At 40.2% G+C, this 14,738-nt stretch overlaps 1 protein-coding gene across 1 annotated transcript in view; it reads right to left on the bottom strand.

Moving 5' to 3' along the window:
- AMPD3 (adenosine monophosphate deaminase 3) overlaps positions 1–14,738 on the bottom strand; it is a 29,435-nt gene that overhangs the window by 6,600 nt on the left and 8,097 nt on the right. Inside the window, exons 6-9 of the mRNA XM_010190120.1 lie at positions 3,336–3,530; positions 3,050–3,181; positions 2,002–2,165; positions 669–795 (exon numbers count right to left, since the gene is read on the bottom strand). Coding sequence (XP_010188422.1) covers positions 669–795; positions 2,002–2,165; positions 3,050–3,181; positions 3,336–3,530 — 618 coding nt within the window. The remainder of the gene's footprint in view (positions 1–668; positions 796–2,001; positions 2,166–3,049; positions 3,182–3,335; positions 3,531–14,738) is intronic.

Raw genomic sequence — 14,738 nt, 5'->3', positions numbered from 1 at the left:
GGAATAATGTGCTTTCTCGAAGGAAGTCTCACACATTTCTTTCTTCTGAGACAAGTGGGAGGCCCCGATGTACAAAAGCTTTCAGACTTCTGTGGGGCGCACAGGCCTGTACGACTCCCTCAGATCCAGATTATAATCCTTTACACTCATCTGCTTTGTTATTTGAAAAGCAGCTGAAGGCCAGAGGCTCTCAGGAAACCTCAGCGTTCTGATTTGAGGCATACTCAGAAATGTGTCTCTTAATCATGTCCCAGCAGCTACATCCCCACCTCTCTCCTAAGTCCCAACAGGATCTACACAACACTTCCTTTCAGTTGCCTCCCTTTGGGAGGCCAGTCCCAGAGGCAAGCTCAAAGTACACATCCTGGATTACAAGGTTCACTCTGCACAAGAGCATGCAAACATTTTTTGGTCATTCTTTATAGAGGATTAGTGAGAGGACAAAAAAACAGCAGTGCAGCTATTTCAGAGGAAATAAACAGCAACTATTTGACAGCAGGACCTTACCTAGGCTTTTTTTAGATTGTATGTCAGGGCTTTAAAACAATAATACAAGTAACCTATGGAGGAGGAAGCTTTTTAGTGTCTGGCAACAGCTGTGGGCAAACAAAATTTATGACTAGGAGAGGATCCATTTCATGTGAGACAGAAAATCCAAACATACTTACATATTTGAGGAAAAGGTGCAATTCTCTGTGGTCTTTGGGATTGATTGTTGCTTCAAAGAGAGGTACAAAGATGTTCTCCAGCATCTTCCCAAAACTAGGCAGAATGTTTTTTGACCTAAATATGTCACTGGAGGGAAAAAAATATACACAGTTGTGATCATTCTTTAATCAGCTTACATTTTCCCTCCACTTTGATGTTTTCTGTTATTTGTGTATACTCTACAGCTTCTGTTCTACCAGGATTCAGAAATGCAAAGTTTATGTCAGGGCAAGGATTGTCTCTGTGCTCAGTTTCCTGCACTGCCTGGCACTCTGCTTCATCCAGGCTCTGCTGAAGCTCCCGAGTGCTCCAAAAATAGAGACAGTATGCAGGGGTAGATGCTGTCTCAAGAACAGTGACCCTTTCCCTTACAGCAATCCAAGTACTAATAGGAATTACCTCTCATGAAAGATCCTGGTTTTGAAAGCTGTAACTACTCCAAATAAAAGTAGAATTTTCTTTTTTAGAATTTCTAGAATTTTGCTTCAGTGAGCTGAGGGACAATACTTCAGGGTGTCATTAAGTGCATGACTTAATGCAAGTGTTGACTCCACTATGTATGTAAGAAATGGCTATGTAAGAAATTAACTTTCTCCCTAATGAGAACACACTCTGGGGGATAAACGCGACCATGACAGCTCTTTCTCTACTCATATTCCGACTATGCCATTTCAAAACAAGAAGCTCAGCTATTAAGGCTGACCAAATTACCATGAGAAACGGTATTACAATATACAGCATTAAAAACAAAGAATCATTTAATAAAGTCCCCAAAGGATGCTTAAAAATTAAGAAAAACTGATACTGATTTAAGCATGCATATCAGCGATCTGGGTTGTGTTTCCACGTTCACTGTCATTTAGTCACTGATCTTGAGGACAGTTGGTGGTAACAGTTTTACAGAGAATTTCTTACTCCTTTATGGAATTCAAGAGTTGATTTATTTTCATTACTAAATTGTATTTTAACTTGTCTTTGAATGCAGCTTAATTTCAGCCAGTTGTAATTTTTGGTTTTAGTATCTTCAGACTTGCAAATAATTCACAGCAGTTTTTAACAGCTTCATAAAGAGTAGATTCAAACCCCATCTCCTGTCTTCCACCCCCAGACTGTCAGGAAAACTGCAGCAACGGTCAAGATAAATGTGGTCAATGGTCAATCAGTTTTCCAGGCTGTTGCTTATAAATAGAACCATAGGACAGCTCATAAACCATCTAAAATTACCAGAAATTAAAACAAATCATTGGTATGATTTCAAACTGTTAAAATTACCAAGAGCTCCTGATTACTTACTAGATTCTGGGAACCTGAATTATCCAGCGCATATTAGGGGAATAAACTTTATGCTTAATGAACCATTTTGCCAAGTTCAGCCATTCATCTGGAGACCGTCCATAAATGGATAAGCGGGGTTCTGTATACTGGTACTTACTTTCTTCTAGTTCACGGGCTACTTCCTATTAAGTAATAAATATATTTGCTTTAATATGGACACTAAAGATCATTTACAGCTAGTAGTATATTTATAATTGTATTTTTCTCAAACTACACATAACTGTATTGTGACCCTTTAAAGAGAAAGGGAAACCCTTGTCTATTCATCTATTATTTTATTTTTAGGCATCTAAACTTTCTACTAGCAAGCTATCTCAGATATCATTTGAGTATAAGTAATTGTAACACCTAGATTTAGAGGACAATATTCTTGTGCAGTTATTACTAACACCTGTGTAAGACATATGTTTAAAACTGGTAAATCAGAATTTTAAACTATTTAAACTGTAATAAATGACTACATAAAATATGCAGACCAATGGAGAATCTGACCCAGAATCTGTGGCAGTAAGCACTGACAAGGCTATTAATTTTAGACAAGCACATCTATACATCTCAGAAGAGCTGACATCTAGTTCGTAAAAACTACTAATCCTTTTGTTGTAAGAAATTCATATGAAGCCTGTGCATGCACGTGCAGATACAGATCTATGCAGAGGTGCTTCCCTAGCTCTTCCTTCCCTAGCAGCTACCACTAGCCAACCACATCCTAACAAAATATTAAGGCAGTGAATTGACCCTTGGCTGCTCTCCATTAGTTTGAAACTGCACGCAGCTCTGCCTTGAAGTCATATGCAGGTTATGTGTATGAGTTTCTAACTCATAAAATTACTTAAGAAAGCAGCAGTGGCTGACTTAGAAGAGGCCTTTCTCTGATGAATTGCTAGAGCAAGCCAATGCTTGGAATCACTTAACCATAGTGTTAGCTCTAGATACAATTATGATATCACAAATCTTTTACAAACCTTAATTTCTCTACAGCTGGAAAAGCTTGAGACATACTTACCTTGACCATACGAGCGAAATATTCACCGCCAATGTAGTTCTCAGTTTTCAAATACAAGTCCCTCAGCTCACTGGCACCAACTGGATTGTACTTGGAATTGAATTTGTCAAATCGATGAAATGTCTGACGACCCTGAAGGAGGAAAAAACCCAAATAATCATGGTTTAGTAATGCACAAGTTCAAATTCTCATTTAATAAATTATCATGCAAAAATGTAAAAACCAGAATTTCACACACAGAAAACTTAGCCTTTTCTTGTTTACTTTGTCATTTTAATAGACTTACTGCATGGACATCTAAAGAGTCTACAGTGAGGTCGTAAGGGTCCATGTGAAGGCTTTCGAAGACTTGCTTTAAAGTCATCTTCCTGCCTTTTTTCTCTGCAACAATCCTGTCAGGCTCCATTTGATACGTGTGCTTAATAAACCTCAGTAGGTGTTTCTGGTTCATGCAAGCAGCAGCATGGATATGAGTATCAACCTGAAATCAAAAGGTTATTCATGCTTATCATCCACATACATAAACTTAAATTAGCCCAGTATCTATGCTAGTGGCAACAATGACTAAAGCCTTCTAAAATATCCCTTAAGTAACAAATGGAGCAAGCCAAAATGTTTCAGAACCCTGAGATTTTGGTGTTGGAGGAATTATTCAGTAAGCAGAACTATAAATAAAATAGCCCTTAATTAATAGCTTCTCATTTAAAGATGAAATTTTTCACAAGTTAAGATACATTATAAGTGTCAAGCACAGAACCTCAGTTCAGATTAAATTTGATACTCCCTTAAAGGACACTCCGATCCTTTAGTATCTTTTTATTACATCCATGAATCAGTGATGTCTTTCTAGTTAAATAAAGACTGCAGTTACAACCATCCTCTCTGACTGGAAGGACCTGAAATTCTCAGCCTTTTCCAGAAGTCTAATTCATTTTTGTATTTCAATGACATGAAACATCTTAGGTCACTAGAACTGCAAAACGTACATGAGAGAGATTTTGTCACTGTTTTTTCCGAGTTTAATTTTAATGCAGTAACGCATAATGCTGACAGATTTTTCAGTTTCTTCAGACCTCTTCACTCACTAACGGAAATGCAAGCTTCACAGAAGGGCTGAGAGTACTCCTTCAGTTTTTTGTTGAAGTCCCACTTTTAAAAAAATTACAAGAACCAGTTTCCACAGCCATGCTTTTCTTTTGCTTAGAAGCTTGCACTGCTATTTGAGCCACCTGTATCAGAACACAATCCAAAGAAACAACCGATGAGTTTGGGGATTTGTTTGTTGATTTAAGTCTTTCCTTCATTATGTGTCATTCCTTAGGTGCCTCCAGCAGGTATGTAAAACAAATCCATTGCAGTTCCTTGCAACCAAGGGTTTATTGTCTTAACCACATCAATGAAGAACAGAAGAAAACCAAGTACATTCCCCAACTACTTCTTATGTGAAAAGGCAGGTAATACTAATTGCAGTTCCTAAAGACCAAGTGCCTGAAAGGGAAGAATAGACCTTAGTTTGGATAATGGCTTGAAGGAATATAAAAGCACAACAATATCCAGTGTGTGGAGCAGCAGAGCTGCTGCTCCAGGGTCCATTTGCTTTGAATTTCCTTGAGAAATTCCGACTGAACAACAAAACAGCCTAATGCATGTCCTAGGCAAAACAGTAAAATTACTCTACCAAAGAATTCCTATCAATTTAAAACCAAGCCACTGTTCTGATTAGATTTCACAGTTGACACATGAGCACAATGGCCCTGGGAGCATCTCAACAAACTCTGAAATTGCCTTCAAGTCCAGACTGCCAAACCCTAGCAGAAACAGTGCCAGCTCACACAGAAGCCTCAGTGCTACCACCTGTCCACTGATCTTCCCATCTTCCTCCAGCCCAGGCCCTACGTGGCCACAGATGGCTGTGAGCACAGGGATGGGGTCAGAAGCAACTGCTGTCTTTCACTAACATCTGCCTTTGCATCAGCTGCCTGGTACTGGAGACAGGTTGTACAAGACCAACTAGCACAACAGTTCTGCAGTAGGAGTAGTTTGTAATACAAGTTTCAAGATGACACATAACAGGGACAGGATGGTTCAGCACCACACAGTCTATCCTCTGTGTTGGTAGGAGATGGTTTGGAATCATGGTAAGTAACACTGTACCATGAAGTCTTATGTGAAAATGTAGTGGAAAGGGCTAACTCCTCATACAGAGTAAGCAAGGAGCAGAAGCAGAAATAAAAAATGATCCTGCTTCTGCACAACACTTAATGCAGCTGTCAGAACGTACCCACTTCTGCTGTCTACATTTAAAGGTTTAAAAAAAACAAATACTGGCAACATTCCCAAGAAGTGTCACAAGAAGAAATATGAGCTGGAAAACCCACATTACCACATGATTGTAAAACTTATTGTGAAACTTATTTGGCTTTCAAGGTTCAATTTGAGACTTAATTTGATCAGCTGTATACAGATATTTGTACATCCAAAAAAGACCATGAGGGAGAGAGGGGGCTTTTCAATCTCACAAGCAATGACGTAACAAGATCCAAAGGTTGGATGCTGATATTAGATACAAGTTCCTAAAGACACTTACTACATTGGAACAGTTTGAACCCACTGCACTGTGCTTTTTAAAACGCAAGTAACTAGCATTCCCATTCTTGTTGGGACACAATCCTCCAGCCCAGGCACAATCCCAATGAGAGCCCTGTAGCCTTCTTGCAGGAAGTAACACTAGAAGGAACTCTCAGACAAACCAGCTACAAGGAGTCACTGAAGCTACATCTCTGCAAGGACTTTCATTCAGGACTTTTCTGTCTAGGAAACTGCAAACGTGGACACATCCAACACAAGACCAGTGCGTTCCCCTTTGTATAGTGACTGTCTGCAGCGTTCAGATTCCACCAACAGAGGCAGCTGACATCCAGATCTGCTTTCAAGGATCAGTAAAGAGATCACGGAGTGCCCGAATAAGTAGCAGCCATACTCTTGCTACATAAACCTCAGCTTATGCTGTGGCCTACAGTCCACAGAAATGCCACTGTTTTACTTGGCACATGTAGTCATTTAGTTTGCAGTTTATACACACACAAGTTGTGGCAGCCTTCTAAGGGTAACTCTATCTCCATGTGAATGTTAATAGCATAACTAAAGACCAGGATATAAACTGAATGTAAACTATTAACATTTAATTGTCAATCAGTGCCTAGTTCAAATATGCTAGACACCTTGAAGCTAAATGAAAAAGCAATAAACATATTACTGTCCCAAAATACACAACATGAAGCAAATTACTGATGCACAGTAAACAATGCTATGTCTGAAACAATAAAACCAGCTCTGTTTAACGTATTATTCCACTCCTCAGAGTACCTGTACAGACATTTGATCCCAAGTGCATTGTGTGTATGCTTACTCAGGTTGATATATGTCTTCTGTTTTAAAAACAAATATTGCTTACTCTAAGCTCTTCCTGCACCAGTGAAATACTACTAACTGCTAGGCTTGGCCACCTCACATGGGAGAGTTAATAGATGCCCTATAAGCTCCAAACATTCAGGAGAAGCAATTCATAAGCACAGAATACCAGGTGTCGGGAACCTAAGTAAGTGTCGTTTATTGAATGTCAGAATGCACTAGTTCCAGTGGTGGCTCAGCTACTGGAATTAATGACTCTTGAAAACAAAACAAAACACTTCCTCTTTATTTAAATCAACAGGAGTTCACTACTGTTAGGAGGGGAAGGACAGAAAGCAAGGAGACATTTTGTTTCTTTTGTTTGCTTGTATGCAAGGATCACAGGACACAGCAGTAACTGCATTTCTTTTGAAGTCCTGCTTCCCTTTGAGAAATAATTCTCACAAGTGTGCCACTACAATTCAGTAAGCTCCTGTGAACTCTTCTCCAGTCCCCACAAGCCCATCACGCATGGCTCCATAGCCAAGCTAAACACGTCAGTCTTACTCTCTAAGAACCAAGATTTTCCTTTTTTTTTTTTCCTCCTCCCTCTCCCTAAATATGTTTATTTTCCCAAACTATGAAGACTCCTAGAGTCTCTTTCATGCCTCTTCCAGAGAATATGCAGTACATTGGCTGCCTTTTCTTGACTACCTGGTATACTTTGATAAACATTTTTAGGTAAGCAGCAACTTCAGTAACAACAGAAGTCTTATAGAGTATCACACAGCTTTTTGTTCATTGATTTTTAGAAGCAGTGCAACTTTTTGGAAGGTTTTAATGCCTTGTGCTTTAAACTACTGTCCTGGTTTCACTGGGATAGAATCGGTTTTCTATTTAGAAAGCTGCATTTCTACAAAGACTACAACATGTGATTTCATGGGAACAAAGTTGGTAAGACACTTTCAGCTTTTGGCCAGCACTGGTAAGCAGTGACCAAGGTCTTTAGCAGTTTGAGTTAGGCAGGTGCAGAAGCTGGGGGGAGCAAAACCTGCCCCAAGCTGGCAACCAGGAGGATCCCATAGCATAAACATCACGCTCACTCTAAACTGGGGAGTCTGCTGGGGACAGTCCTCTTTCCTCGATGGCTGCAATCCCTGGAGAGTCTCCGCCATTGTTCTGCTCCCAAGGCCTACTCCCCTGCTTGCTGCGACTACTACATCAGCCAACTATAACTTTGTGTACTTTATATGAATTTTGCTATTAATATTGGGGTTTTTTATTATTTTATTAAATCTATTTCAACCCACAAGTCTCCTTTCCTTTTCCCAATTCCCCTCCTCAGAGTTTATATGGTCTGATTTGGTTAAGAATCTTTTTTTTTAAATGGTATCATGCTAAGAAATTGTTACTAATTTCATTTTTATTTATTATGAAAGGCATCTACTAAAAGAATTTGAACAGATTGAGTTCATATAAGGGTGACAAATGCCTCCTTTGCCTCCTCCCTCTCCCTAAAATAGACAAAACCAGTCCCATTTTAAGCTGTTATTAGTTTGTTCTTCATACAATACATGAAGCTGAGGCTTTTCTGGGTTGTGAGTAACAAGCCCCTACCATAACGTTTCTTTGCTTCTATTTGCAAACACTCTGCTTGCATTTCCAAATCTGTTACAATGCCACTGCAGCCCAATTTCCTCTTAGTAGAAAAAAACATCAGCTGCAGACCCTTAGCCAAACTTTCTGTTGCAGTTCTTATTCTCCCCTCCCCCCAGGAGGAAACCTTTTACTCAAGATCACATTAACCTTCCATGAAAAGAAGAAACACAAGGACTGACAGAAACCTATCTCAGTGAACTCACCAAGTTCACCCTTTGGTGAACGCATCTTTTAACAAATGAAAACAACTGTTAACACAAAGGTTTCCTTAATTCTTTTAATTGCATCATCTCATTCAAGCAATGTTGGACATCAGTTTTCTTGCAATTAAAGGATGGTAGAATTCCCTTCACTCAGCCATTCTCCATGTAATGAAGACAGCCCGTCTTCCTCTGCACCTTCTCCCGTTCAGGCTGGCCCTTTCCTTTCCTTACTGCCCTGAGCACCCATGCCATTCTGTCTACAGGCCTTGTGGATGAAATGCCTATACTTCTCAGACAAGATGGATACATCTGTGTACAACTTAGAGCTTGAAGGAGTTCACATTGCCCTCCAAATCACATCCATCCCACCAGCACCAACCTCCCTAAATCACTCTGCCTCCCTCATCTTCCTGCATTGCTTCTCTTTCCTTCCAATGTCTCTCAAATCTCCACAAAACATAAATCTCAGATCTATTTTATGGATGTTTGTGCATATCAGAATAGCGTTGCACTGAATTAGACATATGCTCTAGATTCAGAGCGATAAGTGATAAATACAGCAGAAACGAAGGCTAAGCGCAGCCCTTTTAATGATACTGAACTTTTCCATGGCATAGATTAGAAGTAGCCACAGCTGCAAACTACCTGATTTTTCTAAACACATGCACTTAAACGCATGAATACTTCTACCTCAACAGCTATGGGCTTCATGAACTTGATACTGAATCCTCTGCAGCCTTTACTTCAGTGCTGGATTGAAGGGAAATCATTCCACATCCCCTGCTGGATTCCCTGGGCACCAATATATTCATACTGCATTCGCTTTTCAGATAGGATGCAAGAGCTTTATACAATGAGCTTGATTCTTTCCTTGCAACTCTGTAGCAGGCATGAACAGCAGAAGACACAAAATCCTGTGGCCTAGGGTAGAGCAGTAACGCTCCTGGCAGCCAAAATAGTCTCTTGAGCTGGGCAGAGCCCCTCAGGAGCTTGTCTAATTCATACTTATGCCATCTAGAGCAACCCAGAAACCAGGAGACAGGAGATGCAAATCCCTCTGCAAAATGCACAGAATCAAGTCCTATGTTTGTATTCAAACAAATACAGAAATACACTGCTGTGAAAAGAAACAAATTTCATTTCCTGCTCTTTTAATTACTAAAATAAAGGATAGAGAAAAAGCTTTCTTTATGGTTTCTACAGAATTTTTGCTTTATAATGATTGATGGCTTTCTGCCTTGTCACTTTGTGCTAACTTGCAAGACTGAGATTAGACAAAAGAATTTACTTTAGCATCTCTCCCAGACAGGAGGGAAGAAGTAATATTCACAGTGGTCTGAAAGCATAAAATACAGCTTCACTGCCACTTAACAGTGGTAAAGCATCATTACATGTAAAGCTAACAGAGGTATTCCTGTCCTCCTTTGAATCTGATGCTAACCTGTAAGTCTTTCTATTCACTATCACTTCTGGTTTATATGATGAAACAGAATTTCATCACCAAAGTTAGTTAAGTAACTACTGGGGGATTAAAAGAAAGGAAAAAGAAGCAACCTCAGAATGAATCAATGTTTGGGAAATTTAAGGTATAAATTCACTGTTCACTCACAAGGCTTTTAATCATATGTTTAAATAGCAGACCATGAGTCAGCAATGTGCCCTTGAGCCAAGAAGGCCAAGGGCATCCTGGGGAGTATCAGAAGGGGTGGTTGTAGGGCAGAGAGGTTCTCCTTTCCCTCTACTCTGCCCTGGTGAGACCACATCTGCAATATTGTGTTCAGTTCTGGGCCCTCAGTTCAAGAAGGACAGGAACTGCTTGAAAGAGTCCAGCAGAGCCACAAAGATGATGGAGGGAGTGGAGCATCTCCCTTCTGAGGAGCGGCTGAGGGAGCTGGGGCTCTTTAGCTTGGAGCAGAGGAGACTGAGGGGTGACCTCATTCATGTTTATAAATTCGTAAAGGGCGAGTGTCAGGAGGAAGGAGCCAGGCTCTGCTCTGGGATGTCCAATGCCAGGACAAGGGTCAATGGGAGCAAGCTGGAGCACAGGAGGTTCAATCTGAACATGAGGAAAAGCTTTGTCCGTGTGAGGGTGCCAGAGCACGGCCCAGGCTGCCCAGAGAGGTTGTGGAGTCTCCTCAGCAGACATTCAAAACCCGCCTGGCCATGTTCCTGTGTGACTGCTCTGGTGATCCTGCTCTGGCAGGGGTTGGACTGGATGAGCTTTTGAGGTCCCTTCCAACTCCTGACATTCTGTGATTAATTTCATTTAGTATTTTGTGATATCTATAGAATTTAGAAGTATATAAGCCCACTCTAACTTCCTTTCTTAGAAGTAACAAGTGATATTTCAACCCTTGAAATACAAGGTCATACCACAAACAAAAGGTAAAATTTAATTCCTTTTTGTCTAAACAATACTTAAAATCAATTGCAACAATCTAGATCAAATGGTACGTCACAGCAGCACCCAGCAAGTGCAACACAGAATTCTGCAGGGCTGTGTAAGCCACTCTAGAAACTGCGTTCTTCCACGCTCTGCTTCCACGCGAGGCATCTGAGCTAGTGAGTGTGCAGGCAGAATACAGTGTGTAAAAGTCTGTGCTATGACATATCCTTGGGTTTGCTTTGCTGACACTGAAATAATTGCTAAAGAGAGAATGTGGAAGGAGGCTTAGGCTGTCAGTTTTTCATCTTTAGAAAACTGTATCAAAGCTACTTGCAGCGAAGGACACCTGCCAGTGCAGTGCATACATGTCATAAAGGTAGCAAACACATGTTAGGTTAACAAATATCTTGGCTTCACTTTTTTTTTTAAAAAAAAACCAACAACAAACAAAACAACCTCTCTCCTAGAAAGAACCATAGAGACAAACCAAAGTTCCTAATAACAACTCCAAGACCAAAAAAGCATAGTAAATGCTTCCTGCAATTAGCAACATTTTAATAAAATAATATTCGGGTGTAGATCCTTTACTCTGAAGGTATATTTCAGCTTAAAAATTGAACTATCGGCTCTGAATTATCTGAGGGTGTTGGGCACAGAAGCCCAACTCAAAAAACCTCACATACTTGCTTTGGAAGGCAAGATACCTTAGTACACAAAGGCTAAAACTCAGTTCCAAGCTTTTGTGCTGTAGAGCTAAATTCTTATTTCTTAATTTCATTCTTAATGCAGGCAACCCAGGAATTATCTGTGTTCATAAAAGAATGTGTGTTGACTGCACTTTGCTATGCATCAGCTGGAGAACATGGGAGAGCCCCGCTGAGGACAGACTTCAGAGTCTCTAAAGTCAGCGTTCTTCTACACGGACAGTTGTCCGCCTCCTGTGGGGAGCCAAGTGGAGTGAGCCACACTGTCTTACCACCTGGGGATTCTTGTCTGTCTAAGTATTTCACAGAATCACACAGAATCACAGAATCGCTCGGTTGGAAAAGACCTCCAAGATCATCACGTCCAACCGTTCCTGTCTACCCCCTAAACCATATCCCTAAGTACCTCGTCTACCCGCTCTTTAAATACATCCAGGGATGGTGACTCCACCACCTCCCTGGGCAGCCTGTAACCATTTGCATGGTTATTAAAGGGCAATTTTCCAGTTCCAGCTTGATCACTGCAAAGCATACATATTCAACTTAACCAGAACGCGACAAAAGGTAAGATACACACAAACATCGCCCATATTTAATAGGGGTCTTATCTTGAGATTCATTAAATACATGAGCTCACTAAAGGAGAACTGAAAGAAGGAAAAAAAAAAAAATCAGTAACCTTTATCATGCCAGCAAATAATGCTGGTCAGCTTTCTGCGGTACCTTTCTAAATGCAGTAACACATGCTCACTTGCCACTACATTCATAACTGTTTTAATTCTGGCATTTTCCATCAGTTACCCTGTCTGTCTTACATAAGCAAACCGATTGTACCAGGATCCCCACACTTGTATCTGAGGAATGAAACAGACTTCACTAAAAGCTCTTTTGGGAGGTGAATCTTATTTCTGGCTTTCCTTATGAGCAGCACGCACTGTTACGGATTGACTGACAGAGACAATCGGAAAATAAAGGCCCTATAAGTGTCCATTTCATATTATAAATTTCACTGCTGATACTGTTATTAGGGAAGAAGCACTTTGGGGAGGTTACAGATCCAAACATTACTTGGGTTAGCAAGACACAGGGAAAACAAGATTATTTGGGGTCTTGCAGGAACTCTATCTACAATGCAGTTTACTTTCCACTGAGTGTGCTTCATAAAAATACTACTTGTAAGCTTGTTTCATAAAAATACTACTTTAAATAAGAATAACTCTGCAACAATAAATTTTAAAGCAATAACTAGCAGTAGGAATAATCTCTGCCAAAGAAGAGCAGGCTTGTTCCTGCGCTTTTGAATTTGGATGCCGCCAGCAGGGAAGTGATGCTCATTTTGTGCTTCTGAACATGGATCCATTTGTAGACTGGCTTAACAGTGGATAATTAGAAAGTAATTAAGATTGCCCAGAGACACTGAACATTTGCTTTTAAATCAAAAGCTGAACTTAGCAAGTACAATAATGTCCATTACAGCTTCTCAGTAACCTCTGTCCTTTGCACCTCTCAGTCACCATGTGTTTTATTATTGATGTCTCTGTCAGCTAGTGAAGTATTTATCTGATATGGCTTGGAGTAAATATGCAAGAAAACTGTCAAGTTAGGAGTCGAGTCTCTGCCACTTGAGTCCTGCTTGACTGAATGAGCTAATAGATCCTCCCATCCATTCGCTTAACAGATCAAAGTGTGAAATTCATTAGAATTTGCCTAACAATCCATCTGCTTCTAGTGTTGTGACAGACAGGGATACATTCATCAAGCACTTCCGTTTAGCAGATTTTGTATTTGACAGTTTATTACTACAAAAGTAGCAAACATTCAATAGCACTATAGCACTGGAAATAGCACTGGACACTACAGGCAAAAGCCAAAAGGACTTTTTGATGTACTAGTGCTAACCAAAACATAACAAGAAGGATTAAAGTATTGACTTAAACCTGAAGTTACACAATAAGGACTACCTCTTCCAGTTGCATGTAGAAACAATGCAAAATGGACCTGAAGTGGTTAAAGACACCAGCAACAATTACTGCTCTGTGAAGAAATCTCACCTATCAAACTAAAGAATCATCTCTTACAGAATCACAGAATGGCAAGGGTTGAAAGGGACCTCTGAAGATCATCCCGTCCAACGCCCCTGCCAGGGCAGGATCACCTCAAGAAGATCACACAGGAACGTGTCCAGGCAGGTTCTGAACCTCTCCAGAGGAGACTCCACAGCCTCTCTTGGCAGCCTGTTCCAGTGCTGTTACTTTCATAGTAAAGTTTTTCCTTATGTTTAAATTGAGCATTCTGTGACCATTCTTGTGACCATTGCCCCTTGTCCTGTCACTGGGCATAACTGAGAAGAGTCTGGTCCCATCCTCCTGACACCCGCCCCTTAAATATTTATAAGCATTAATGAGATCTCCCTTCACTTCTCCAGGCTAAACAGACCCAGCTCTCTCAGCCTTTCCTCATGTGTTAAATGCTCCAGTCCCTCCAGTCTTAGTAGCTCTACGCTGGACTCTCTCCAGTAGTTCCTTGTCCTTCTTGAACTGGGGAGCCCAAAACTGGATGAAGCATTCCAGATGTGGCCTCACCAGGGCAGAGTAGAGCAGGAAAGTTACTCCCCATTAACTTCCTCTTAACGTCAGGAAAGGGAAGCAAACAAAGCAGAATAAAACCATTGCTTCCATGCTTTGAAGAGAATGCAACTCCCTTGGATGTGAATACGTCAGGAAATGAAATTAGCTTCTTGATTCCCCTACCTGTCTCCTAATCACATCCCACTGTATCTTGGAGGCAGCTAGGAATATAACTCAAATAACAATCTTTTTACTTAATATTTCACAGGCATTTTTTAACAGACACTGACAGCACCATTAACTCTCAGTTCAGTTTCTGTGGGAGGTCTTTTTTCTCTCTACATTTATTTAAACACCTTTTTTTAATATGAAGTGAAATTTTCATCCAAACTTGATACAGCTGTTCCTACTACAGTCTAGTATGACTTCCCTACATGAAAGCAAGAAAATGCACTTGGCTGTCTTCAAGTGAATTAATTAAAATGAATTAAACCTCCATGCTAATATTTTTATTCATAATCCAAGCGAGCTTCATTTGATTAACTCTGTTTCACTTCTTTAAAGCAATCTGCATATAATTAAGCCCCTTAGGTTCTGAATAAGTAAACAGATAAGTTTAGCATAATCCATTTAACCCACTTACATTCAAGTCAATTTTCCTGGAGTGTTCCCGTGTAGAAAAAAAAAAATAAAATTCTTAAAATAACGTAATTCCATTGAGTGGTATGCATACAGCACTTCATGCACACCGTCTACACCTCACACGAGCAAATGCAAAAT

Source organism: Mesitornis unicolor, unplaced genomic scaffold (genome assembly GCF_000695765.1).
Source record: "Mesitornis unicolor isolate BGI_N332 unplaced genomic scaffold, ASM69576v1 scaffold24058, whole genome shotgun sequence".
NCBI classification, from domain to species: domain Eukaryota; kingdom Metazoa; phylum Chordata; class Aves; order Mesitornithiformes; family Mesitornithidae; genus Mesitornis; species Mesitornis unicolor.
This window is presented reverse-complemented; position numbering and strand designations above follow the sequence as displayed.